Source organism: Vicugna pacos, chromosome 5 (assembly GCF_048564905.1).
Source record: "Vicugna pacos chromosome 5, VicPac4, whole genome shotgun sequence".
In the NCBI taxonomy this organism is placed as follows: Eukaryota; Metazoa; Chordata; class Mammalia; order Artiodactyla; family Camelidae; genus Vicugna; species Vicugna pacos.
In genome coordinates this window covers 40,307,931-40,334,475 of record NC_132991.1, presented here as the reverse complement: position 1 = coordinate 40,334,475, position 26,545 = coordinate 40,307,931, and the positions used below count along the sequence as shown (strand labels likewise).

At 36.8% G+C, this 26,545-nt stretch overlaps 1 protein-coding gene across 1 annotated transcript in view; it reads left to right on the top strand.

Annotated features, from left to right (window-relative positions):
- Window positions 1-26,545, top strand: part of SCN9A (sodium voltage-gated channel alpha subunit 9) — a 121,693-nt gene that overhangs the window by 37,733 nt on the left and 57,415 nt on the right. Inside the window, exons 2-11 of the mRNA XM_072961101.1 lie at window positions 7,576-7,882; window positions 10,569-10,687; window positions 11,037-11,126; window positions 11,687-11,815; window positions 13,248-13,339; window positions 14,316-14,525; window positions 18,936-18,999; window positions 20,242-20,383; window positions 22,570-22,776; window positions 24,396-24,683. Coding sequence (XP_072817202.1) covers window positions 7,625-7,882; window positions 10,569-10,687; window positions 11,037-11,126; window positions 11,687-11,815; window positions 13,248-13,339; window positions 14,316-14,525; window positions 18,936-18,999; window positions 20,242-20,383; window positions 22,570-22,776; window positions 24,396-24,683 — 1,599 coding nt within the window. The 5' untranslated portion in view covers window positions 7,576-7,624. The remainder of the gene's footprint in view (window positions 1-7,575; window positions 7,883-10,568; window positions 10,688-11,036; window positions 11,127-11,686; window positions 11,816-13,247; window positions 13,340-14,315; window positions 14,526-18,935; window positions 19,000-20,241; window positions 20,384-22,569; window positions 22,777-24,395; window positions 24,684-26,545) is intronic.

Below are 26,545 nucleotides of genomic sequence, written 5' to 3'. Positions count from 1 at the left end.
TTGCTGGCCCATGTGAAACATGTGGCTTTTAAGGGACGCAACTCCTACACTTGCTCAGTAGAAGCTCATCTCCCAGCACTTGTACTGATGTGCAGTGCTGCACTGATTGCTGTAAAAATTTCCCAGGAGACTCCTATAGAAGGGAAATGCCTGTCACTACTACTCTGCTAGCAAGTTCTGATTTGTGTCATCTGTTCTTGGGTTTAGGGCTACCAGGTACTCCGTACGCCTCTCGTCATTTCCTTAACTTGCTCTGTGTGTTTAATGCATTAGTGTCTTGGATCATTGTGTTCCCTCTGCCCAATTAATAATGATAGCAACAATCATCATAGGTGTTTTTTAAGGTCTTACTGTTTCAGATACGGTTCTGAAGAGTTTGTATTTGTTAACTCGTTTCATTCTCCATCATCCTTTTCATACTCATTTTACAGATGAGTAAACTGAGATGACCAATTAAGTAATTTGACCACAGTGACATAGCTTCTTAGTCTTGAAGTCAGAATTAAAAAGAAGTTACCCTGGCTCATACAGTCCAGGTTTTAGAAATCTGCGTTCAGGCGTGTACTTCTGTAGAATTCTGACTTGTCTTTCCTGTACCAGCTCAAACCCACTTCTACTTCCCTGTGTTTCCAAAATACTTTTAAAATACTTCCATTTGAGCAATTATATCATCCCTCATATTATGGTAATTTGTACAGAAGTCTTTCTTACAGACTATTAACTTTTTAAGGGTAGAAATTTTCCTGCCCATGCCAAATAGTTCTTTATGCTGATGACTCCAAAGTTCCTATTTCCAACCTAGGCTAATGTTTTGAGTTCCAGAACAATGTAGCTAACTATTTATTGCCCCTGTAGATTTTTTTGTCTCCAGGCATCTGAAATACATTGTATCCAAAACTTAACTCATCATTTTTCTCCCTTGGTTAAGCCTCATCTGCCTAGTTTTCCTACCATACAATATTATGAGAGCATTGATTTGGTTGACTAAGTCAGATACCTGAAAGTAATCCTTGATTCTCATCTCATTCCTAAGGTCCCACATTTGGATGTCAAGTCTAACTTTTATCTCTCAAATATGACCACACCTCTACACCTTGATACGCTAGTTTCACTTTCATTTGCTAGCTGATCTCTCTGTCCTAAATTCACCCTCTGTGCTGTGGGAGACATGAGCTTTCCAAAATGCAGATTTGATCATTTTCCTGCATAAATCAATTCAGTCACTGTGTCTACCTTCTTCTCCAACTGCCTTGACATGGTTCCTAAAAAATAATGAAAATAATCAGTGAATATTTCCCAAGTGAATTAGTGTCCACGTCTTGGGTCTGTAGCTCGGCACAGATATTCTTTGTAGAGAGCACTGTAATAGGAGCACCAAAGCTCAGACCCATGCTAGTGACAATGCAAAGATTGTAGCTGAAACGGTGACCAGCTTCTGTGGATTTATTCACTGCCTATGATACCCTTTAGAAGACAGAGAACTGAAAACTGAATTATCCCCTCAGGGTGTTTACAGTGTAAACAGCAAGTAGATAATATAAAAATCAACTAGAGCCATATTAGCAAGTAAGTTCCTAGGAACCCTGGCCCGTACTAAATCAGAGAGGCTTGCAGATGAAATTGTGGTCTAAGCCCAGGTTTCTCAACTCAGCAAGACTGACATTTTGGGCCGTGTAATTCTTTATTATGAAAGGCATTCCTGTAGGGTGATTGATTGGCAGCCTCCCTAGACTCTTCCTTTCTATCAGAAAACAAGCTCTCCTCCCTTTTATTGAATTAGGAGTTAATCATGATGAAAACCATACTTCTTCTGGTGGAGATAATGCAAGTATAATTTGGCGGATGTTTGCCTAAAGGTGCATTGTTTATTCAAAGTTGAAGCAAAACATGAGTCTCCGGATGGTGTTGGCTCTTCTGCCATATTGTATTTGATGAACATCTTGTGTCCTTTATGTCGACAGTAAAGTAATTGTCATGAAATTGTTTCTTATTTTAGAATTCTGTTCAAACTGAACGATGAAAGGGTTTTTGTAATTTTGTTTGCATTCATTATTCTTCAGTTCTCTTGCATTCTAAGAGTTAGTGGCTCTCTAACAAATGCAGTGGAGAGAATCCTCAGCTCTTTGAAGCACTGAAGTCATGCTTTAATTCTGAAAAGGCCTCACAGATTCTTGCTGAGTTTTTAAATAACCCATCAAGTGAGTGAAGTCTGCTTATTTCCTGTTCATGTTTTTTAATATCTCTTTAGACATAGGATTATACTGTTTGAAAGAGTAGAGAGTATTATTGAAGTACTCTGTTGCTTAAAAGAACTTGTTGAATGCAGTAAAGAAAAAAAATGAAAATGTTATTTCTCAAATGCCAAGGCTGTTTTTAAAAGGGACAAGATTACTTAGGAACAAGCAGGGGAGAAAATCCATCTTGAAGTGGATAGTTGTTACAACAGTTGTCATTTTATTTATAAATGGATTTTATCTCTTGAAGAATTTGACTCTTGTTTATGAATATTGCTAAATACTCTTCCAGAAGGGAATAACTGGAATCTTGCACAAAGAAGAGAAAATAAAATTCACGACAATGCTCTTACTTATCAGTGAACAGCATTTTAAAAAGCCGTAGATCAAGAACTACAACTTAATCCTAAAAAATACAAAAGCAAGTTGTGTCATGAAAGATTGTATTATGTGCTTCAAAGAAATAGCAAGTAAGGCTCAGAGGTGCTAACGTTATGTCAGTGAGTGTTCAGTATCCCAGCATGTAAGGCTAACGTTGAGCATGTTTTCTCATTAGTGAATGTTCAGTGAACAAAAGAATTAAGTTGATTTGACCACTAAGGCAGATCTGTTACAATGTAAATGGAACATAGACTCTTAACTGCAAGGAATTTTAGAAGAAAATTCTGCAAAACAAGAAGCTGTTAATGAAAGCCAAATCTTCAAGGACATTTTCAGGAAAGATGTGTATAATTTAGATACTGATAATTTATTTCAGATAAACAGTGAATGCGTTTTTAGAATAAATATGCTCTGTGTATGTGTTTCATTTATCTCAAAAGGTACATAGGCAATTAGAAATAATTTAAATTTCACTGAATGTTGTAATTTTTTATTTGCTAATAACTCTGGCAACCTGAGAGGTGGGTAGGGGAGAACTGCCCTGTTGAGAGAACCACTGGTTTAGGCCAAGATCAAATAATAGAGCATTCTTATGATTATTATTTTAATCATTTTATTATTAATCTTTATATTTCTCATAATCACAATATTCCTATATGTTCCAGACTTTCCTGAGGATGAAAAACTGTGATTTTATTTTGAAATGTATTAACAATGTAATTTTAAAAGAAAATTTGATTTTGAAATATTTTAATCACTTAGCAAAACTGCCCTGTCTAAAATTAGCTTGTTCTTGTCCTAACCTAGTTTCCACACAGTGAGTCAGAAGTAATTTTCCCTTATTAAACAAGAATATTGGTTGAAAGCAGGAGAAATAAATGTTGGCTCTCTCAAGCCAAAGAGAGATTTATTGGAAGGTCCTGAGTCCTCGCGCAGTCACTGGAGGGCTTTGGGAAGCTGGAAGAGCTGGTTGGAGAAATGAGCAGAACAAAGGGAGGGCTGGAGGTGGTTTGGCAGACTCACCTGGCCAGGACTGCTGGACGGTTCTGCCACAGTTGGACTCTCCCATGGTTGCACAAAGGAATTCCAAGCAGACCTTCCTTCATCTTGGCTTCACTCATTCCAGGGTCAGAGTAAAGGGAAAGTTAATCTATTTGGATAAGTTTAGGAGATGTGGCCTCGCCATACTAATGAGCAGCAAGAAAGGCTAGTTCTCCTGGGATTTCCACAGTAAGAGGTAGGGCTCGACTTCCATCACCACTACTCTCAAGGGGAGATGCCTGTTCACCCCAGTTAAAAAGGAAGATTGGCTGTTAGGTAGGATTTCTCAAGAGACCAGGCATGTGTACACAGAAAGTCAATTGAAGTAAGTGACCCTTCCTCACCTTTGTAATTTCCAAATGTGTTGAGGACTCTCCTAAGCCCAGGTGGCAACTGCACTCACTGCCTTGTTTCTCAGATTGATGTCGTGCAGTTACCAAAAGGCGACTAACTTCTGGAATCAGGTCATCTGGTTTGTGACCATGGTTTTCTAATCTGTATGCCCTTTAAGGGCTAGAACTAAACCTGAGCTTCTCCTGAATTAATCTTAGACCAAAAGCAATCCCATGTTTATACTGAACCTGGAGGGACTAATACAGTGATTGGTGTTGAGTATGTGAGCTTGTTTTTCATTTTACTAAATTTCTTTTCTCATCTCAGGACAATTTTCACATGTCTCAGTTTTTTAGCATGTTTTTATAATAGTTTTATTGAGGTATAACTTACATACCATAAAAATGACACCCTTTTAAAATGTGCATTTAGTGGTTTTTAGTATATTCACAGAGTTGTGCAACCATTAACATTATCTAATTTTAGAGCATTTTAATTACCCCCCCCAAAGAAACTCCATTCTCATTAACCAGTAACCCCATAACCATTCGCAATCACTCCTCATTACTGCCCCCAGCCTCTGGCAACAATAATCTACTTTTTGTCTCTGGGGGTATACCTATTCTGGACATGTCAGACAAATGGAATCATATAAGATGTGATCTTTTGGGTCAGTCTTTCACAAGGTTTTCAGGCGTCATCCATGTTGTAAGATGTATCTGTACTTTCTTTCTTTTAATTGTCAAGTAATACTCCATTGTATGGCTATAGCACATTTTGTTTATCCATTTATCAGTTGATGGACATTTGGGTTGTTTTCACTTTTTGGCTGTTATGAATAATGAGGCTGTGAACATTGATGTGCAGGTTTTTATGGGGATTTTTTTTTAAGTATAGTTGGTATGCAGTGTGTGAATTTCTGGTGTACAGCATAGTGATTCTGTTATACTATATATATAATAAATATATCCTTCTCTTACTCTTTTTCATTATAGGCTAGTACAAAGTATTGAATATAGTTCCCTATGGTATACAGTAGGACATTGCTGTTTATCTGTTTTATATATAGTAGTTAGTATCTGCAAATCCCAAACTCCCAGTTTATCCCTCCACCCCTCTCTTTCCCACCTGATAGTCATAAGTTTGTTTTCTATGTCTGTGAGTCTGTTTCTGTTTTGTAAGTAATTTCACTTGTGTCATTTTTTTAGATTCCACATATAAGTGATACCATATGGTATTTGTTTTTCTCTTTCTGACTTACTTCACTTAGTATGGTAATCTCTAGGTCCACCTATGTTGCTGCAAATGGCATTACTTCATTCTTTTTCATGGCTGAGTAGTATTCTATTATGTACCACATCTTTCACTACATTCTTTAAAACAAATTATCTCAACTTTAGTTTGCATCAAAATATATGTCTCTTTTGACTAGTGTTGAATTTATAGAAATCATGTAGTAAATAATCTTAGTACAATACTTTAAACCCAAGACAAACCAGCACACACATAGTAAATTCTGTTTAAAAGCAATACTATTCGCTGCCTGTGTCCAGCAGAGTAGGCTGATGTTTGTTCTTCTTTCTCATAGGTATACACTTCGGTTTACTCTGAATCCATATGTAGGAATGTGATCTTATCTGCAAATATGCCATTTGCCTGGCTTTCAACACATTCTCTCCCATGAAATGTTGCTATATATCTATTACTTGTAAGAGGCTTTTTATTCTCCACCATTGTAGAGATTGCTAAAGGAATTCTAAAATTCATATCTGAAATGTTTAAAACTTTGTACTTAAATCAGAGGAACTCACCACTTTCTTATACCTGTGATACTCTCTTTCCTGACACCTGCCTACATCTCTATCTCTGTTTCTACATCAGTGTGTAAAAAAAAATGTGAGTTATTTAAGCTGATTGTATTCTCCTTTACTACAGTGAAACCGGGTTTGTCTTTTGCTATGTGATTTGGTATGATTGTTTTTTCTTTTTTGAATGGAAGTTCCTTAAAGACAAAAACTTCGTTTTCTACTTCCCCTCACAGGTCTGAAGATCTAATATAGTAACGTGCACAGGTTAAGTATTTGCTAAAAACATTTAAAATGAAGATGGGTTAGTAGGTTGAACAATAAATGTGATGATAGCATACCATGGCAAAAACCAGACTGGATTGTGTGATATCATAAAAGGAGCATTTTTCAAAAAGCTAAATTTGCTTTATAAATTTTTATATAAATTCACAATTGCAAAATGATAATTTTTCTACTGTCTTTTAATTGGTTTTCCACCTTTAAAAAATACCTAAATTTCTGGTAAGGGCTATTTTTACAGTGTCCAAATCACTGGGGTGAAAAGTCATTCATTTTGCCCTAAACATAATTGAAGTTAATTTTGTTGGACATGTGAATAGGAGAAACCTGGAAAAGAATAATTAGTTTCAGCTTCTCCCAACCCTTTTTTCTGAATCCATATAACCTGTGTTGTCACTATTGTGATTTGCTTAATTTTTATATGTAGCATTGGAAAAGAAAAGACAAGACCATGGCTTCTCTTAGTTCACCCTCCCTGTGTGTATGATGATATCACTTAATATACAGCCTTTCAAGCTGTTCACAGTGGGTTGACATTCTGGAAGTTGGTGTGTCCTAACTCTCAGGCAATCCTAATGCAGAAAGACTCACTTTTTATTTCCTAATGGAGGAGTTATGAAGTTACCTTGACTCATTGAAATAATGAGTCTGTTAATTTTAAAATAAGAACCATTATTTTTCATGCTCTTTTATTTAGAACATTCCAAAATAATAATTTGTAGAAACTCAGATTTTTTTATGTTGTATTTTTCTTTCCTGTAGTTTGCAACGTTTCACATACACATGTCAGTTAATTAGGGGAGTCATAATTTGAATGCATATTGTAGTGGTTTTTTTCCTACTTTTCAAATTGAATCTATCCCAAATATTCCCCAAATTTCTTTTCTCTTCTTTCTTCTTCCCAAAACATTTTCCTAAATTGTTTTTAATACATAATAGAAATATATTTTTTGTGGCTTGAAAAGGAATATCTATTTATTGTAAGAAAATCTGAATGTATAAAATAGAGTAAAACAATCTTCCACCACCTCACTTTACAGAAATGAGTTTCCCTGAGAGGGAAGCAGAGGGTGTGAGTACGTCATGAGGTGTAAGACAGAAGAGGATCAGGTGACCAGAGAGGCGAGAGGAGAACCAGGGAGAGGTTCTGTGGGAAGCACAGTCATAAAGATTCTTAAACAAGGAAAGTGGAATTGAATTGCACTAAAAATGAATACACGTGAAAAGCAAAGAGAATTTTAAACTAGTTTTCAATAAGTTGTCACTGTTTTACTTTATAAGCTGTGATGTGTTAAATTCCAATTTTTAAATAAGGATGGTTAGAGAGCATGGAAAATAAATTGTGTGCATAATAGTTGTTTAATAAGTGTTCACTCAACATGATGATAATTCTGTGAACACATTAACTCCTGTAGTTGAAACTAAAATCTGTTTTATTATTATTGTTATGAAAGTGCCATCCCTGGCTGGCAAGCACTTAAGGCTTTGTTTCTACTTAGGCCTCATGTAAGGAGCTGAAGGGGGAAAGAAAATATACAGGATGAAAAGATGGCAATGTTGCCTCCCCCAGGACCTCAGAGCTTTGTCTACTTCACAAAACAATCTCTTGCCCTCATTGAACAACGTATTGCTGAAGGAAAAACAAAGGAACCCAAAGAAGAAAAGAAAGACGACGATGAAGAAGGTCCAAAGCCAAGCAGTGACTTGGAAGCCGGCAAACAGCTGCCCTTCATCTACGGGGACATCCCTCCGGGCATGGTGTCGGAGCCCCTGGAGGACCTGGACCCCTACTACGCAGACAAGAAAGTGAGTTTATTGTGCCTACAATGGTTCGCTCTGTGTTTGCCTCTTATGTAGAGAAAGACACCGTAAATTGAGACTAAGTGGAAGTCAGTGAAAAACCACATCATGACAGAAATGTTTAGTTAAATACCTATGTAGGATATTTCAAAAGGTGTATTTTTTTTCTCATTTTTCTTCAAAGCTGGTTCTGTCACTGGCATTCTAGTCTGATTTTCTTAATTTAATAGTGTTCAGTATAGTGTTCTGCCTTTTTGGAGATGACATAAAAATGCATACTGGTGGGAAGAAAATAATGGTCAGTTTGAGAAATGAGACCTGGGGATATGTCCAGAATGCTTTTGCCTTGGAGGTGACAGCTGAATCCATGGGATTATATGAAATCACTCAACCAATAATGGGTTTAGAGAGCCACTTCATTTAGGGTGTTGGAGAGTACGAAGAGTCTGAGATGGTCAGAGACGTGGGACATAAATCAGAAAATTTCCTGTTATTCAAAAAAAAGGGGGAAGAAAGTATCTCATAAAATTACCCGGGAAGTTGAGGCTACAGAAAGGCTATAAGAATGAATAAGGAGGATGGGTTGGTGACTTTTTGCAAGCGGTTTGTGTTAGGTGATGGAAATGAAAGCAAGATAGTGGTGGATAGTAGATAAAAAGAGCAAGCGGTGGCAGTCCACGCATGCTGAGAAATTTATGAAATTTCCACCGGAAAGATGGCCACTTGAGGCAACAAATAAATTAAAAACTCTTCAAACGTAGGGTATAATTAGCACATTGGAAAGTGGAGAAACATGTTTCTCAATCTCAGAAAAATACAGACGGCTGAGTAATGTAGCTAGTTGCTGATGTTAACAGACAAGGTATAAGCTACAGGTTAGATTGTATTTACATTAGAAATGTGGGGAGAAGCCTTTACTGTGTGAGACTTAGGGGAAAATAGGAGGATGAATTTGAGTCCTGATTTGTTGAAGTAAATGTAGACACATCTGAGGAAATACATGTTAAATGGTGTCAATACTTTCCATACTACAAGAGTGAAAATTGTCTTTTGGGCGTCAGTCTTGAGAGCAGCAGATCTGAGAAAGTGTTGACTGCATTAAGAAAATGGGAGAAAGTTTGAAACAACTACGGTAAAGGTTATTCTACTGAGAAAATGAGAGGGGGGGTTACAGTCATTTCTGAGAAATTAGGCCTTCATTTTTATGTGATGAATATATATGTGCTTTTGAATAGTTTTATTCAGTGCCTTTATTACAAGTGAAAGTTTATGTCTTTAAGAAAAAATAAATTACCAGTCATCCTCTAGTAATAAGAGGATGGGTACATTGTTTTTTATCTTCATATCCTTGGTACCTTTTATGTTACCTATAATATCAGCAGCTGCTCCCATCATTTATAAAGAATTTACAATGTACCAGCGCTCTCAAGTTGTGAAATAGTAGATCTGATATTTAGAATCATATCTGTCAACTCCAAAGCTTGTATACTCTAAGTACCATAATTCTCTAATTTTATGTTCAATAAATTATTAAATAAGTGAGCAATTTTGAAATAATTTATTCAGACCTTGACATGTATGCATTTGCTAGTAGGATTTTAGAATTTGCAAAAGAGACTCATTCTGATACATAGAATTTCATAGCCATACCAATTTTTCCTACCTTATAATTAACTCTCCTGGGTATGTATAGACCCAGACATTCCTAAAAAAGATTTTTTAATGAGTTTAAAAAAATTTTTGGAATACTTTTATTTATTTACTTATTTATTTTTAATACAGGTACTGGGGATTGAACCCAGGACTTCGTCCATGCTAAGCACACACTCTACTACTGAGCTGTACACTCTCCCCTTAAAACTTTGAAATACTTTTAGATGTACAATTTTCAAAGATAGCACAGAGAACCCTCATATACTCTTTACCCAGTTTCTGCCACTGTTAACATCTTTTTTCTCTAAAAAAATTTTTTTAATGCAAACGAAAATTGGAAATTTAAATTTAAAAATATCAAAAAATTCTTTTTTAGAAATTTCAAGTACATGGTAACTTGGTCTCACCAAGTTGAGGTGGTAATATGATTCTCATGTTATCTCAGTTCGATTTTCCTGTCAGAATACTCAGGGAGACTTCCTGACCCAGAAAATCAAACTGAGTAGTGGGACTCTTTCAACTCTAATGTTCCTTAGGTTTATGAAAATATTTTTTGAAAGAACTCATATTTTGTAACAGTTGCTACTAACCATGACAATAATCAACAGGTATTAAAATTCTCAAAGTGATATGATAAAAATCAGGGATAGTTTCTATTTGGTTTGTATAAAATGCCATGTCATGAACAAAAGAAGTTGTATTTTGAACTAATTTCAATGGCTGCAAGTTATTGTTACTGATTTGGGTGCTGACGGGATATGAAAAAGGGAAGACACTGTATTTTGAAAGCTGTGAACAATACATGTTCATAAATGGCTAACTTCTTACTTTACTGGGAAGAAATGGACAGTGGACCTGGAGTTCATTGGCCAACAGGATGTATTTAGTGCAACAGTGCCCTGGAACCATGTTGCTGGAGTCTGATGGCAGTGTTTCTTTACTGTGACACTAGCACATGGAGGGGTGAACTGCAGATGTTCATGTACCAGACTGAACTTTCCGATCCTCAGTTTCATATTGTTTTCTCTTTGCTCCTCAGACTTTCATAGTATTGAACAAGGGGAAAGCAATCTTCCGTTTCAATGCTGCACCTGCTTTGTACCTGCTCTCTCCTTTCAATCCTCTGAGAAGAATATCAATTAAGATTTTAGTACACTCATATCCTTTTTAAAATGCTTACTTGTAATGGTTCTTTAAAATGTAGTTTTTGCTATTTTATTTAAATATAGATTTTAGTCCTTTCATACCTGAAAAGACTCTAGTTTGTCAATTTCAATATAATTTGGTGTAGATCTCTGAGTAGATTGGGAGAATGGCAATTTTAGCATTTTAAGATAAATTACTTTTATCTATCACTTGCTTGTTCAAAGAGATTTTTTTTTAAAGCCAATAGACTTATGTAGGATCATTTTCTAAGGAAAAATTGTTAACATTTCAACACATGTCTTTATCGAATATTTAAAGTCCCCACTGTGGTCTTTTATCATATTCCTTGATTCTGAGCTACCTTATTCAGCATGCTAATCATGTGCACTATTCTGACGAACTGCATATTTATGACCTTGAGTAGCCCTCCAGATTGGACCAAGAATGTAGAGTAAGTCGGGATCAGTACATTTTAATATAGTCTTAGCATGGTCATTTCTATCCTTTCCTTTTCATACCAGGACGTAATTGCATCTATAAAAATTATAGTGTTTATCTTCCCATGTTATGTAGTTGCTTTTCTTTCAATTATTTTTTTCTTCTCTACAATATTAACCTGTTAAGCCTAGAATAGAATAATACATACTTCTAGAAAAATGACCTTATCAGATAACCTACCTTGTTCTTAAACAAGTCACCTATCTCTTGTCCTTGGGTGTATTTTTGCTAAGAACAATGTAAGAATTTTCTAGGCAGATCTAATACCTGTATTCTTAGTAATTTTTAAATACCTCTACCTTCTGGGAGTGTTTCTGATATACATACATTTTACGATTTTTCTGGAAAGGCCTTTACTGTAGTTTATTCTAATAGTTAGAATGGGTCCAGAAACCAACAGCCACACTCCAATAGGTGCCTTCCTTTGGTTGAACAAAAGAAAAATGATTATAAAGGTTCACATGCTACTATATTCTTTTCACACTTAATATCCCAATGGATTCTTGTGTCTAGGTACACTTTTACTGGAATATATACTTTTGAATCACTTGTAAAAATCCTTGCAAGAGGCTTCTGTGTAGGAGAATTCACTTTCCTTCGTGACCCGTGGAACTGGCTTGATTTTGTCGTCATTGTTTTTGCGTAAGTACTTTCAGTTTTTTGAAATGCCAAACTCATGAAAATCTCAGACTGCACAGTATTCAGGAAGGACAAACCTTTGGGGCCTGACTTTTCCTGAATATAATGGTTACATTTAAAGCATACTGTATGAAAGCTAGTCATCAAAAAATACTGATTTTTTTTCAGAAAGAGCATTTCCCACTCAAAAGTCTATGAGATCATTAAAATAGATGATCTTCCTCCATGCTCAGCAGTTGAATGGATAGTATATGCGATACCAGTTAGGTTCACCCTTTTTCCAGGTTCTTATGCAAAAACTGATAAAACCTGTAAGAAACACAGAAAAACTCAGGCCTTATTATAAGTGTGGTACTCTTTTTATTAACTGAATTATTAGCTAATAAGTATATTAAAATATGTAAGTAAATCTTTTTATGAGGGCTGCCACCTCATACTAAACCTAACATTAATGCATTATGCATGTATTACATATGCCTCTACAGTTTATTTTCAAGTGAAAAATACCACATTAAGGTGTAATTTAATTTATTCACATTGCTACTTTTTCCTAAGTATGTTGTCAGAAACATTTCCTTATGTTTTAAATCTCAAACCTGGATACAATACTTTTCCCTCTCTCATTTTGAATTGTAAAAGTAATACATGTTCATTGGAGGAATTTAGACAATATAGGAGGGTCTTAGGACCTCTAGTCTCCAGTTCCTGCATACCCTGCCCCAGCTCCTTGTCAATCAGGCTGGCTCTCTTTGTGGTCACCTAGAACCGCTGTAGTTCCACCCACCACCTGCTGATAAGAAACACTGAGTCAAAGAAGGCTGCATCTTCTCAGGGGTCTCCTTTTTTATTGAGTATAATTTACATACCATAAAATTTACTTTTTTAAAGTATGAAATCGAATGTTTTTTAGTATGTTCACAAAATCGTGCAATCATCACCACTTTCTAATGCTAGAATATTTTCATCACCCCAGAAATCAGTCACTTCCACTCCCTTCTCCCCTAAGTCCCTGGGAACCACTCTATGTCCGGTCTGTATGGATTTGCCTATTCTAGACATTTCATATGGATGGAATCATATAAAATGTGGCCTTTTGTGTCTGGCTTCTTTTAATTAGCATACAGTTTTCAAGGTTTGCTGCTGATGTTTTATGGAATATCAAATATCTACATTACATAATGTTGAAGTCTAGGAATTAAAGCGCTTAATTATTTAGGCATTTAAATGTATGAAACCATTTTCATAATATTGTATTTTGCTCACATCAAATGACTCAAATCAAATCAAATTAAATTAGTAATGATAGAAACAAAAGACTTGCAGAACTATAAATTTGAATAAGAAGTTCCAAACATAGGAAATACCTTGACTAAAGGCACAGGTAAGTATCATAGACTCTGTCTAAATTCTGAATAACTCTGATTTAATTCTACAGGTATTTAACAGAATTTGTAAACCTAGGCAATGTTTCAGCTCTTCGAACTTTCAGAGTGTTGAGAGCTTTGAAAACTATTTCTGTAATCCCAGGTAAGAAGTAATTGGTGTGAAGCATTAGGCCACTCATAACTCCAACTATCTGGGAGTTGTTCTTTGTTCGTTTGTGTGTGTGTTGTCACCGTGTTTGTGTATAAACCCCCCTATTACAGATATGTGACAGAGTTTGTGGACCTGGGCAATGTCTCAGCGTTGAGAACGTTCAGAGTTCTCCGAGCTTTGAAAACAATTTCAGTCATTCCAGGTGAGAGTGGGGTTAAACACCGGGGCTGACTTTGATGTCTTGGAGGAAAGACAAGAAAAACTTTCTTTTATGCAATCTTAATTAAATTTGATCCCTTGTGTTTTTCACAATAATTATTAAAAGTCAGCCTTTGAGTTTAATCAATTGCATGGGTTTAAGAGGATGAAGATGGACATTGGTTCACATCTCAACTTGAAATTTTCCCTCCTGTCTAACAGTTCATTTTCCATTTTGCTTATCCAGGAATGAAAATTTCAATTTGTTTGAATTGCTTTCTATATAATTGAGAAAAAAGCTACAGAATATCAGCATGGGGGGATTGCATGACGTTATGTTTTTTCTTTCCTCAACAAACCATTTCTTAACTGAAAATTAGTAAGTTGTCACTATCTGCTCCAAGTCAGCCTCTTTTCTGTTTTGGTGTCATTCTATAAAGAGATGGTTTGTTTGACAACCATTCACTGAATTGGCACTTCTAAAAAATTATTTTTACAAGTGAGTGTGGGCATGGTTTGAGCTAACTGTTCATTTTGACAGGTTGGTTGTTCTTTGGAAATATTTTACAGTGTTCAGTCATTTGCTGTAATATACAAAGAAACAAAATAGATGAGCAAATCCACCCTTTTGAGCTGGTAGGCTGTTTTTGAACTAGGTTATCATTGATTTGATAAAATGCATGCATTTCTCGGAAAGTCTGTGTTTTGTTTTCATTTCTCATTCAGAGTCTTTATTTCATTTCGAATATCTTTTCCCCCCTGTCTTCAGGCCTGAAGACCATCGTGGGAGCCCTGATCCAATCAGTGAAGAAGCTCTCGGATGTCATGATCCTGACTGTGTTCTGTCTGAGCGTGTTTGCTCTGATTGGGCTGCAGCTCTTCATGGGCAACCTGAAGCATAAGTGTGTGTGGACTCCATTTGAAAATAACGAAACAATAGAAAGCATGTTGGATTCCCTCGACGAAGAAGACCGTAGCAGTAAGAATGCCTCTGTAGTTGTCAATAGTGTGAAGTGGCTAAGAGTATTGTTCTCTTTTGGCAATGAAATGTTGCTTTCATTTTAATTATTTCAAAGTTACTCAAATATACAGAAAGTTTCTACAGTGTAAATTTGGATCATGTTATATTTTATTGGATCATATGTTTCCTTGGATCTAAACTTTCTAGCAGTTCTGGTAATGAAAACATGGAATAATTCCATAATTCTCAATTTTTGTAAGATAAAAAAGAATAAATTTGCTCCAGAGAAATAAATTTAGCTATGCACGAATGATACTAACCATTAGATTTTATCATAAGATACATATTTATGATATACTATGGTTTTATTGCATAATTTATACTTATTTATTTTATAGTATAAATTATTATATAGTAGTATATTTTTATACTTGTATTATAACTGTAATTTTGTAAAGTTGTGTTAATCATAATATAACGATAATATTAATTATCACATATGAAAATGTCTGTCTCAGTATTTCTGAAGATTTGTATAGCAGAACAGTTTACTCTGCTTTATCTGCACTATCCTTACATTATAACCAATGAAGAGTTTTACAGTGATTTCTAATGGCTTCCCTCCATAGAGTTAATGACCATGAAAGTTTAATTCATCAGAACTAGTCCTGTAGGTACCATTTAAGATGGTCTGTACACTCAGTCTCTGAAGTCTACTTAATTCACAAGTAGATTTTGGAATATCTTACAGAAAGCATAAACTGCAAGTTTCCTAAACAATTATCCACTAACACAGTTTCCCTCACCAAAGCTGATGAGTTTGGGTGAGAATGAGATCAAGCAAGACTGTTGTTTCTGTCTGACACCTGCAGTGTCTGTATGATGTTGCCCACATGAACCTGTAAACCTTTATAGATAGTTAGCTCCAGAGCTGGGGTGGACATGTAAGTGCCTTTGATGGAAGGAGATCAGGGAGTAAGGGTCAGGATTCTCCCTAAATAACAAAGAATTGTGTATATCATTTTTTTTTTTACTTTCTGTGTTTTTTCCCTACTCATTGGGGAAGGTAAAGGCAAATAAAAACTAGCTAATATAGTAAAAGACTATAAATAAAAAAGAACTGAGAAAAATAGAAGTTTAAAACAAAACTGAAGGTTTTCAAGTAAAATATTTAATGTACATTTTTCACTCCCAGCATTTGATAAGGAATTTAGCGTATTTTCATTTCCTTTTTTTCTTTATTTTTTTCAGTTTCTGATTTTTACTAATATGACCTTAAGTTTTATTTCCAATTTCCAAAGGATTTTATTTCTTAATTCATATGCCATAAAAGTAGTATATCTTATAAGTAATTGTTGACATTTATGAATCAGACTACAATGCTTAAACTTGGTTTTTTAAAACTAGGATCACTCCCAGCCCTTTTATTCTGATTCTTGATCCCATTCTTGAGTTCATGATCTGAATGATTGTTTTTAACCTTCTGGGAATTACTTCAAGAAATTTTTTCGAAAGGAGTAGAAAAAGCCCTTGAATTTTGCAACATATCTTTTATATTGTGTTTACACAGGTGAATGACAGATTAGCTAATGATGAAATTTTATACCACCATGCTTTCCCTCAATTCTGTACATTATTTTTGATTTTCTTCTGAAATATAGTTTTACAGCAAAGATGTTTGTGTCCAATCTGAATTTAGTTTCTTACCAATTTTCTGTGTCATAGAAGCCCGGTCTCACCGCAGTATTTATTCAGGCATTCATTTATCGTGGGTGTTTGTTGAGTGCTTCCCAAGCTAAGCATTGTGCAGGTTTCTGGAGCTGCAGCGATGCATATGACAGCCTCAGCCCCTGTTTCCACAGAGCTTGTCTTCTAGGAGGAAGGACGGAGCAAACGGAGGGAAACAGACAAATTAAAAATATTTCGAATTATAATAGTGCTCTGCAGAGAAAATAAATCTCAGGGGCTAAGATAACAACTAAATGAGAAGACCTCTCTGACAGAGTGGCAATGGAGCAGAGATCTAAAGGATAATAAGAAAAGAGAAAACAGAGGGAGTGAGAGTATGTATGTGGGGCTCCCACTTGAGTTAGAAGAAAGAGCCTGTGGAAAAGCCCTGAAACAAGAGTATTACGTGTTTCAAAAGTGGGAAAACAGCATTTGGGGTTAGACTTCAGCAGAGAAGAGGCAGAATGGCAACAGAGAAAGTAAGAGAAAAAGGCAGGGGTCGTATTAACAAGGATGCTTTAGCCCATGGAAAGGAGTTTGGATTTTATTTTAAATGCAGTGGTGTTGATCACTTTGTCTGCAATATGGAGAGCTGATTGGGCAAGACTGGCTGGTAGATTGGAATAAGGAAGGCCAGTTAGGGTGTTGTTTCTGTCATCCAAACAAGAGAAGACCTGGAGTGGTGGCAGAAAGTGAAGAGGAAAGGGTGAGTTCAAGATGACACCTATAGAACTTGTTGATGACTTAGAGAGGATATCTTCTAGGCTTCTGGCCACAGTAACTGGATAGATGGCAATGTGTCTTCTAAGTCTTCTACGTAACACCAACAGTGACATGTAAGTCAGTTAGTCTTACCTGAAAATGTTTAATAATAGGTGCTGCTCTTTGAGCAGCTGTGTAGAAAGTGGGGGTCACTTTGGTAAGTGTTTTATATACAATATCATATTAATACCATTCAACAACTCTACTCTAAGAATAGGTGTTCTTATCCACATTTTACAGATGCAGTAGCTAAGTCTCAAAGTGGTAAAATAATGCACCTACATAGGAAGGGGTAGAAACAATATTTAAATCTAAGCACATCTGATGTCAGAGTTTCTGTTCTGCTGTTACTCTAGGAGCCTCCTAAGAATCACATCTTTATTTTTTTTGACCTTAGCCAGTTAGGAAGTTGGGCCCCTATTTTTTAAAAAAAATTTTTAGTCCTGTATACCATTACTCTGCACATTTTGATCAGTCCCTTGTATTAAGAATATGCCATTATAGTGAACAAAGGAAGAGATTATGAGTTTTTTTACACCTGAAAATGGGCACAGAGGGTACCATGAAAGGGGAAATGTGCATTTTATTTCAGTTCCATATCCTCAACATCCAGAACTTAGTAAGCCCTAAGTAGATATTGACTGGTGAATAAACAGTGAGGGAATTCCAGGAAATTAATGTCCTTCATTTGTAGTGTTGTCTTGCTGACTCCACCTCTTCTGGAGAACTTGGGGCTTAGCTGGGGCTCTTTTCCTTCTCTTTTTCTCCCACCCTCTCCTTCCCCAGCCACACTTCCTCTCTGGCTCAACTCGACAGGTCCCGTGGCTTGATGACGACTCCCATCTCTATATCTGCATCCTTGATACCTTCACTGACCTCAGGACTCATAGCCACCCAATCATTTACTCCACAAATAAGAGTTTAATACCTAATAATCACCTCACACTAAACGCAGCTAACACAGAGCTCCTGGTTTTCCTTCAGGCCATATCTTGCCCCAGTGTCCCTCATGTCAGTAACTGGCAGTACTCTCTGACCAGCTGATCTACCCTCATGTCCCCTCTCTTCCACCACCCCCACGCACTCCATCCAGCCAGTCCTGCCCCCTTTATTTCATCCCTTTCTCTACGTGTCCAGGGCTCCTCCCTGAACTGTAGCCACATCACCTCACTGTCGTCACTTAACCCAACCCCTGCTTCCACGCTTGCCCTCCTGCAGTCCATAGTCCACAAAGCAGCCACAGCAACATTTAAAAAAATTGTCTCATCTCTCTACTTCCTACTTCTGTTACTTCTTATCATACCAGACTCCTTTCCATGGCGTGCAAAGCCTCACTGACGGCCCCTGCTGACCTCTGCCGCCACAGTCTGCCCCACTCACCGCGCTGTGGCTGGGCTGGCCATTTTGCTGTTTCTTCCACACACCAACTTCATTTCTACCTCAGGGCTTCTGTTCTTGCTCTTCACCCTGCCAAGATGTCTCTTCACCAGGGTCTTTGAATGGCTGGCTTCTTTGTAGCATTTAGGTTCCAGTTCAAATGTCATCTCTCTAGGAAGACTTTGACCACATTTTATCACATTGTCTTAATTTATTTTCTTTAGGACATTTATCACTATGTGAAAATAACTCGTATATTTACTTATTTACTTGTTAAGTGTCTTTCTCTATCCCCAGCCTCTACCCTTACCTAAACACAAAGAACGTGCAATAAAACTAATTATCTTGTTCATCATGTTTGTCATTATAGTCACTGCTTGGCCCATCAGAGGTTGTCAGTAATGTTTGAGGGAGAATATATGAGAATACAATAAATGAATGTCTGTTGCCTGGAGCCAGGCCCGAATGTGTGTGAGATGTCTGTATTAATTAACTTACCTGCTGTATCATTCTTAAAGCTTCTCTCCATAATGTTATATTGTCGACTTTCTTCCTGAACAGAATATTTTTATTACTTGGAGGGATCCAAAGATGCTCTCCTTTGTGGTTTCAGCACAGACTCAGGGTATGTAATATTTGTTTTGATTTTAGTTTAATGACTGAAAAAAGAAAAACATACTCAATCAATTTGCTAATAAGAATCTTTGATTCTGTATTATTTTCATTTATTTCTTGGCATTATTTAACTTATTCTGTCCCACAGTGAGTCCAGACTTTAAAACGTTCATGGTTAATGCATACATTTGAAAGCAAGACTTTGAGATAGTGCTTGAATTAAAATAAGATACAAATCATATACATCTTAAGGAAGCAGAAAAAACTTACTTCCTAAAAACCCTACCGAAAGTTGATGGGTTAGTTTGCAGCCTTTCTTCCAGAAAGGAGAAAGACAAAATCAACTTTTCTTTTCATCCTCCAATTTGACTCATTCACCAATCAAGTATGGTTCATAGGTAACTGAATGCAGTGACATTTTGTTCGCTCTAAATAAAAGGATCCCATGGACTTGGGTAAAGCTATTTTAAGAATGTCATATTTATTTAAGTACCCATTTTGCTGTTTCTTCCATATACCAACTTTATTTCTGCCACAGGGCTTCCTGCACTCCCCCTGCCCAGACCTCTCCTGACCAGGCTCTGTGTATGCTGGGAATGTAAAAATAAACAAGATAAGGTCGCTGCTCCCAAAGACACCTAAAACACCATTTTTATTTGGTATCATGGATACCAATCCACCAATTTTGAAAAGGAAAAAAATCTTTATAAATCTTTATGAACTTACACAATTGCTGTATATTGGCTGTTCTCAATTCTAATTTACTCCAAGAATAATTTGGGGAGGCACAGTTTTATTCGAGGCCTATATAGCAATCTTTATGGGTACAAGAACTGTTGTATGACATCTGGTGAAAGTTGCCAAGTTTCGTTGGTGATGATGATACTAACAGCAGCTGCCATATATTGAATGCTTTCTATGTGCAGGAACTAGGCTAGGTAATTTGCATACATTATCTTCTTTAAACTTAACAATCTTAACCTTTTGTGGTAGGTATTATTATCTTACCTCACAGAAAGAAGGAACTGGGCCTTGGAGAATTTAAGTAATTTGACAAAGTCAACACCTAGTAAAAAAAAAATAGGGGTGGGATTCAAACCCAGTTCTTCCTGACTCCAAATAATGTGTTCTTAATCATTGTTCAATATTGTTCCTCTAGGGAGGGGAATGTGGAGCTTCTCATTTCTCTGTAGCACTCTTTAGCTTTCATCCTGAAGACACTCTGACTTGTGATGTCCTTTTCCTCATGTAGTCAATGTCCAGAAGGGTACACCTGCATGAAGATTGGCAGGAACCCTGACTATGGCTACACGAGCTTCGACACCTTCAGTTGGGCCTTCTTAGCCTTGTTTCGGCTCATGACCCAGGATTACTGGGAAAACCTTTACCAACAGGTGAGTGCCAGGAGAAAAATCTGTTGCATTCATTGCATAAATATCTTATGTGGAGGGGAGGGTAGAGTGCCTGCTTAGCATGCACAAGGTCATGAGTTCAATCCCCAGTGCCTGCATTAAAAATAAATAAATAGATAAACAAACCTACCTACTGACCTCTCCTACCCAAAAAGTAAAACAAAATAAAACAAAACAAATCTGATGTGTGTTCCTTACCAGCTTTGTATATGATATGGTTTATTCAGTTTAGAATGGAGAAAACTCTGTAGTCTCAGTGCTAAAATCAGACATATTTTACTTCCAGCACTATAGAGTGGACAGTTCTTAAATCATAAATGGCTTTCTTATCTTTTCTGGGCTTTTTGACTCGAGATCTCTCTCCCCACTTCTGAATATAGCATCCCATGGGGTCCTAGGTAATAGCAAGAAATGTACTGTGATGTTCTCGTGCATCACTCCTACACGTGCTGTGCTTTCCACACATGCCTCCCTGCATGCAGTGCCCCAGACACCAGGATCTCCCATGCTCACCAGGCTTTATTTTGTGAACTCCCACGTACGGTTGTTCTGGACTGAATTATATCCCCCCAAATTTGTATGTTGAAGTCTTTAGCTCCCAGTGCCTTAGAATGACTGTATTTGGAGTGAGGGCCTTTAAAGAGGTTAAATGGGGCCGTTAGAGTGGGTGCTCATCCGACCTGACGTCCTTTTAAGGAGGAAACATTAGGACAGGAGTGAGAGAGACATCAGAGGTACACACGCAAAAGGCCAAGTGAGGACTCAGTGAGAAGGCGGCTGTGCCCAAGCCAAGGGAGGGGCCTCAGGAGAAGCCAGCATTTTGATCTTGTACTTCCTTCCTCTAGGGCTGTGGGAAAATGAACTTCTGTTGTTTAAGCTACTCGATTTATAGCATTTTGTTTGGCAGCCTGAGCAAACTAGTATAAGAATTGAAAACTCAATTCGTTTCTCTTAATTTATCTCTCCCAACTCAGTTGCTCCTTCCTCTACACTTCCCTGTCCTTTTTAAGATTCTTCAGTTTATGGCATCTGTCTCTTGGACGGTAACTCCCCATTCACGTAGCCATCTCCTCTAACTTGAATGTGGTCCTCTTGAGACTGTGAGCTCTGTCTTTTCACCTATATATTCTCAGTGCCCAACTCCAAGAAGAAGGAGACCAAAAATGATTATTCTGTATTATAAAAACTAATAAATCATTTTTCTCAAATTGCCACAGATTCTTCTTTATACCTATTTTTTGTTTAATTTCTGAGAGTATTATAAATGGATACAGAAATTATATAAAAATCTACTTCACAGGAAAAAGAGAAATACACATGACATTATAGTTATGCAAAAAGATACCTTTACTGAAAATTGAAATGAGGGGTACATACAATTTTTCTCCTGTCAGAATGACGAAGACCAAAAAGTAGATCAAAAGAGAGACACTGTCTGAAATTCAGGGAGGCAGACTTTCTCACACATTGCTGGGAACCACTGGAGATGGTAACACAGGAATTTCTTTGAAAATTGAAGTGAATACACCTGTTGACCTAACAATTCCACTGTTAAGAATTTAAAAGAAGACATTGGTAACAACAGAAACTAATAGGAAAGGAGATTGAGTTCCTAGGCATCAGAGATAGGATAAAGAGACTTAATTTTCATTTACTATGTTTGTACTATTTGAATTTTTTACCATGTATTACACTTAAAAATTTTTAGTAAATGTTAAATATAAGATAAATACCTCAGTTCATACAATAAAGCTGTTTATCATGTATTAACATAATAGATCAGCATTAATACTTCTTGTTATAGATAGAATTTTATCAGTAAAAGATACTATAGAAATTATCTGGTCCTATAATTTGAAATTGAGTAAAGCAGCTTGTTTTTGAGTAATTTTTAGACTGGGGGGGAGTAATTCAGGGTTATTATGCTTAATAGTCAAGAGTCATACTCAGTACAGGTTTAATTGATTGCTGTATCCTTTGTACTGAAAGTGTTTATTTTAATACTGATCGTTTTCCATGAAGATACAATTTTATTCCTTTATATTTTTGATAACATGAGGTTATATAGAACTGTCTGATTTACTATGCCTAACATGCCATTCAAGTTGAAGTGACTTAAAAAAAAAAACCTTTGTGTTATTAAAATAACGATTTCCATTCTTCCCTAGACACTGCGTGCTGCTGGGAAAACCTACATGATCTTCTTTGTGGTGGTGATTTTCCTGGGCTCCTTCTACCTGATCAACTTGATCCTGGCGGTGGTTGCCATGGCCTATGAAGAACAGAACCAGGCAAACATCGAAGAAGCTCGGCAGAAAGAGATAGAATTTCAACAGATGTTAGATCACCTTAAGAAAGAGCAAGAAGAAGCCGAGGTATTGTTATTTGGTTTAAAAATCTCCCTAGAAGTAGAAATGCAGAGGGGAACAAAAGAAGCCTTGTGGTCTGTGCTCGACCTTCCTCAGGGAGATTTTCCTTCCTGGATTCTTTTATATAAACTGAATCTTCATTCTGGTTTGGTTGAGGGAAGCAATTCTGGATTGAGTTAGAATTCACATCTGTCCCATCCCACTTTCCCCCGTAATCAGCTCACTCCAGCAGAGAGCATGTTTTAAGCTTCTCCTCCTAAATCTGTTACTCACCATCCCTCAGTGTAAGCAAAATGTATGGTATTATGCAAAGTCCTGAACATATATGATGGATTTCCCCAGAGTAATGATTGTACACAAATGTTTAGGAAACATTATTTTGATGTTAAACTTAACAGGTACTCTGTGAAGTAGAAAGTAAAATGTGCATCAGTTTTGGTTAATGTTGCAAGGATTTTTAAGGGAAAATGTGAGATGTTAAGGAAAATTGTACTTGTGGTTGTGGCCACCTTAAGTCACAAATTCTTGAGGATTTCTCCTTACTTCTCCCTCCAAAAAGGTACTTGAGTGGAAAAGTTTGAAAAGGTTTGTGTTAAGAGAACCAAAATTTCAAATATTTGGTAAGACTCTTAAAACATGTTGGATGGTTTGACCTAGTTAAATCTCTTCAAGGAATATAACCTATTGATGGGAGGGTAGTAGTCTGTAATGCAGAGAGATTTTGATAAAGATGTTTGGTGCGGTATTTTAATAATATTAAAAATCATTTAAATTTCTAAAAAATCAGGAAATGGTTAAGAGGATTATGATATTTCTGTGTCTTGGAGTATTATTCAGCCATAAAATGATGTGTTTTAAGACTATTATGACAGGAAAAGATATTAATGTAACAGTGATTAAGTTGTAAAATACAAAACTGAGTATAAGATGCAATTTAAAAATTATGTATATAAAGACTAGAGGAAATGTTAACACCAGTTGTTTCTGAGATGTAAGGTTATCAGCAATTTGGGGGTTTTATTCACAATATCTTCGTTTTCCAAATTTTTACAAGGATTGTTTTATTTTGATAATAAAACCTTAATTTTTCATAAAAGAGGTAACACTGGGCTATCCCAGGAATTTTATAGAGAACCCCTAAAAGTCTCTTTCATTTTCTTGAGATGTTCTGTAATAACTTAATATTTTCAAATAATTCATTCTTCATTAAACTATAGAAGTGCTTGATTCTCTTGATAATGTTGAGTTCACTACCTGAACAAGGTATACAAATGGATTATCTCATCTAATGGTTTATGTGCATATTGTGTCCCTGAATTACCTAAAATAAATACTTTCACATATATTATTTAGAAGTTCACGGATGCTATTTAAACTTGCTTTACTATAGTGTAATTGTATGGAATAGTTTAATTCCAAAGCACAATGTGGGGTACACTGCAGAAGCAGCAATAAATACGTATTTTGTAAGCTCTCTAGTCATAGTGCAAAGAAAACATTACTTCCTATATAAGGGACATGATCATATGCACAGTATAATTAAAGTTATGGTAAAAGGGGCCCCATGATAGGGCTTCCCAGACTCTGGAGTGACTCACCATGGGTGTGCCCTCTTGGTCTAACAGGCAATAGCACTGGCGGCCGCTGAATACACAAGCATTGGGAGAAGCAGGATAATGGGCCTCTCCGAGAGTTCTTCTGAAACATCCAGACTGAGCTCTAAAAGTGCTAAAGAGAGAAGAAACAGAAGAAAGAAAAGGAATCAAAAGAAGCTCTCCAGTGGAGAGGAAAAGGGAGATGATGAGAAATTGTCCAAATCAGAATCAGAGGAGAACATCAGGAGAAAAAGTTTCCGCCTCGGTGTTGAAGGTCCTCGGCGAGCACATGAAAAGAGATTGTCCACGCCTAATCAGGTACCACGGAAATGATCATGTGTGTATCATGGAGGTAGGAGTATGGAGCAAAATGTTCTGTCTGAGGGAAGGACCTCAGGAGAGGAGTGAGGGACTTCATTAGTATGTTTTTAGGTAAAAGCCTGCTGATTCCTGGGCATTTATGGAGAGAACGTAGATGTACATAGTTTTCCATTTGAGTTTGACCATTTTTGAAAGAGCTTATAGTTTTGGAATTATCATATCTCCTCCAATATAAGTATTCAAGACAAATATTCATAAGAACCATTGTTGAAATGAAGAGATTGTTTACACTATAAATTACCTTTTTTTTTTATTTAGTCTGTATTTTGCAAAGCCTCATTGGTTAAAAACTAACCTTAGACTAGTTTTTTTTCCTTTTCTTTACGCTGTAGGTAATCACCAACTGTAGGTATCACCAGAATATCAGTCACCCACGCTTGACAGCCTCCACCCCGAAATGTACCAGCTAGTCCCATGATCTGTTATTTCGACTCGTGTGGAATTTTTTTTTTCCTTTTTCCACTGACACCTCCCTAATTGAGGTCTCCCTGCCTACAAACCTCCAAAATGAACCATTACTTCTGTCCTCCTTTACACTTCCCTGTTTTCCATTGCATAATCCCTTCAAATCACTTTTCTAAAACAAAGTTGTTCTCGTCAACTTTAAAAACAAAGAAATACCAACAACAACTCCGTTGAATCGCCACTGCCTACGGAACAAGACCCCATCGTGTCAATGCCATGGACTGGCTTCAGCCTCATTGCCACTTTTCTGGACCTTCAGCTTCCCTCAGACCCCACGATTGTCACTCTCACCTCCGTGCCCTTTATCTTCATCCCTTTACTGCTCGGTACACATGCATTTCTCTAAGTGGGATGACTTTCCTTCCTTGTTTTCCCCCTAGTGTATTACCACTGGTTCTTCACCCATTAGCTCAGGTGCCACCCAGCCACAAAGTTGCCTGTGTTCTCTCCACTCCTCTCAGTCTGCTCCTCAGTCTCCCACTCAGAATTACTGTCCTTGTCATCTATGTCTTCTTTTAAAATTTCTAGCTACTTAAGTCTGTAAGACCCCACCAGACATACACAAAAATAAAGGAGTCTCTGCCTTCAAAGATTTCATGATCTGGTTGGGGAGACAGAACTTGAGTACATATGATACCAATTAAAAGAAATATGACAGGAGTGGTCCCAGCTAATTCTAAGGTAAAGGCATTGTCATACACATTTTCCCTTGTTCACAACGCCTTCTGCTTTGTCCTTTACATAGGAAGCACTAACGTTTATGCAGTTAGATACTTCCAAAGATTATGCTGTTCGGTTAATGGACACAGTTTATCTTGGACCTGAGTCATATGAATGTGATCCCCCCCCCCGCTTTGGTATTGGGCAACTTCTTTTCCAAGTTCTAATATTTTATGACTTGGTACATTCACTAGTGTTAAAAGATCTTCTTTCTTAACACACCTTAACTGAGCCCTCAGTGTGCAGGGCAGAGTTGCAGGCAGTGGCATGCAAAGATGCATGCAGTGTGATCTTTGGCCTGAAAATTTCAGTACTTATGGAACATAAGGATTGATACATGAAAAGCGTAATAACAGGTATCAATATCAAATTCTTTTTAAAGTGATATGTTCTTTACAGCAAAATGAATGGTACAGAAAGAATGGAGGGATGACTCTAGGCCAAAACTGTAGAGAGCTGTACCGCCACAAATAAGGTGCCTGGTCCTGAAAGGGTGAACCCAAGTGTTTTCATTCCTTACTTGGAAGAATTTGTCTTCTTACGGAATTTCTTTGTTTTTCAGTTTGTATCTCTTAAACCAGTACAGAGCCGCCTGCCCTCAGGCCGGTGGTCCC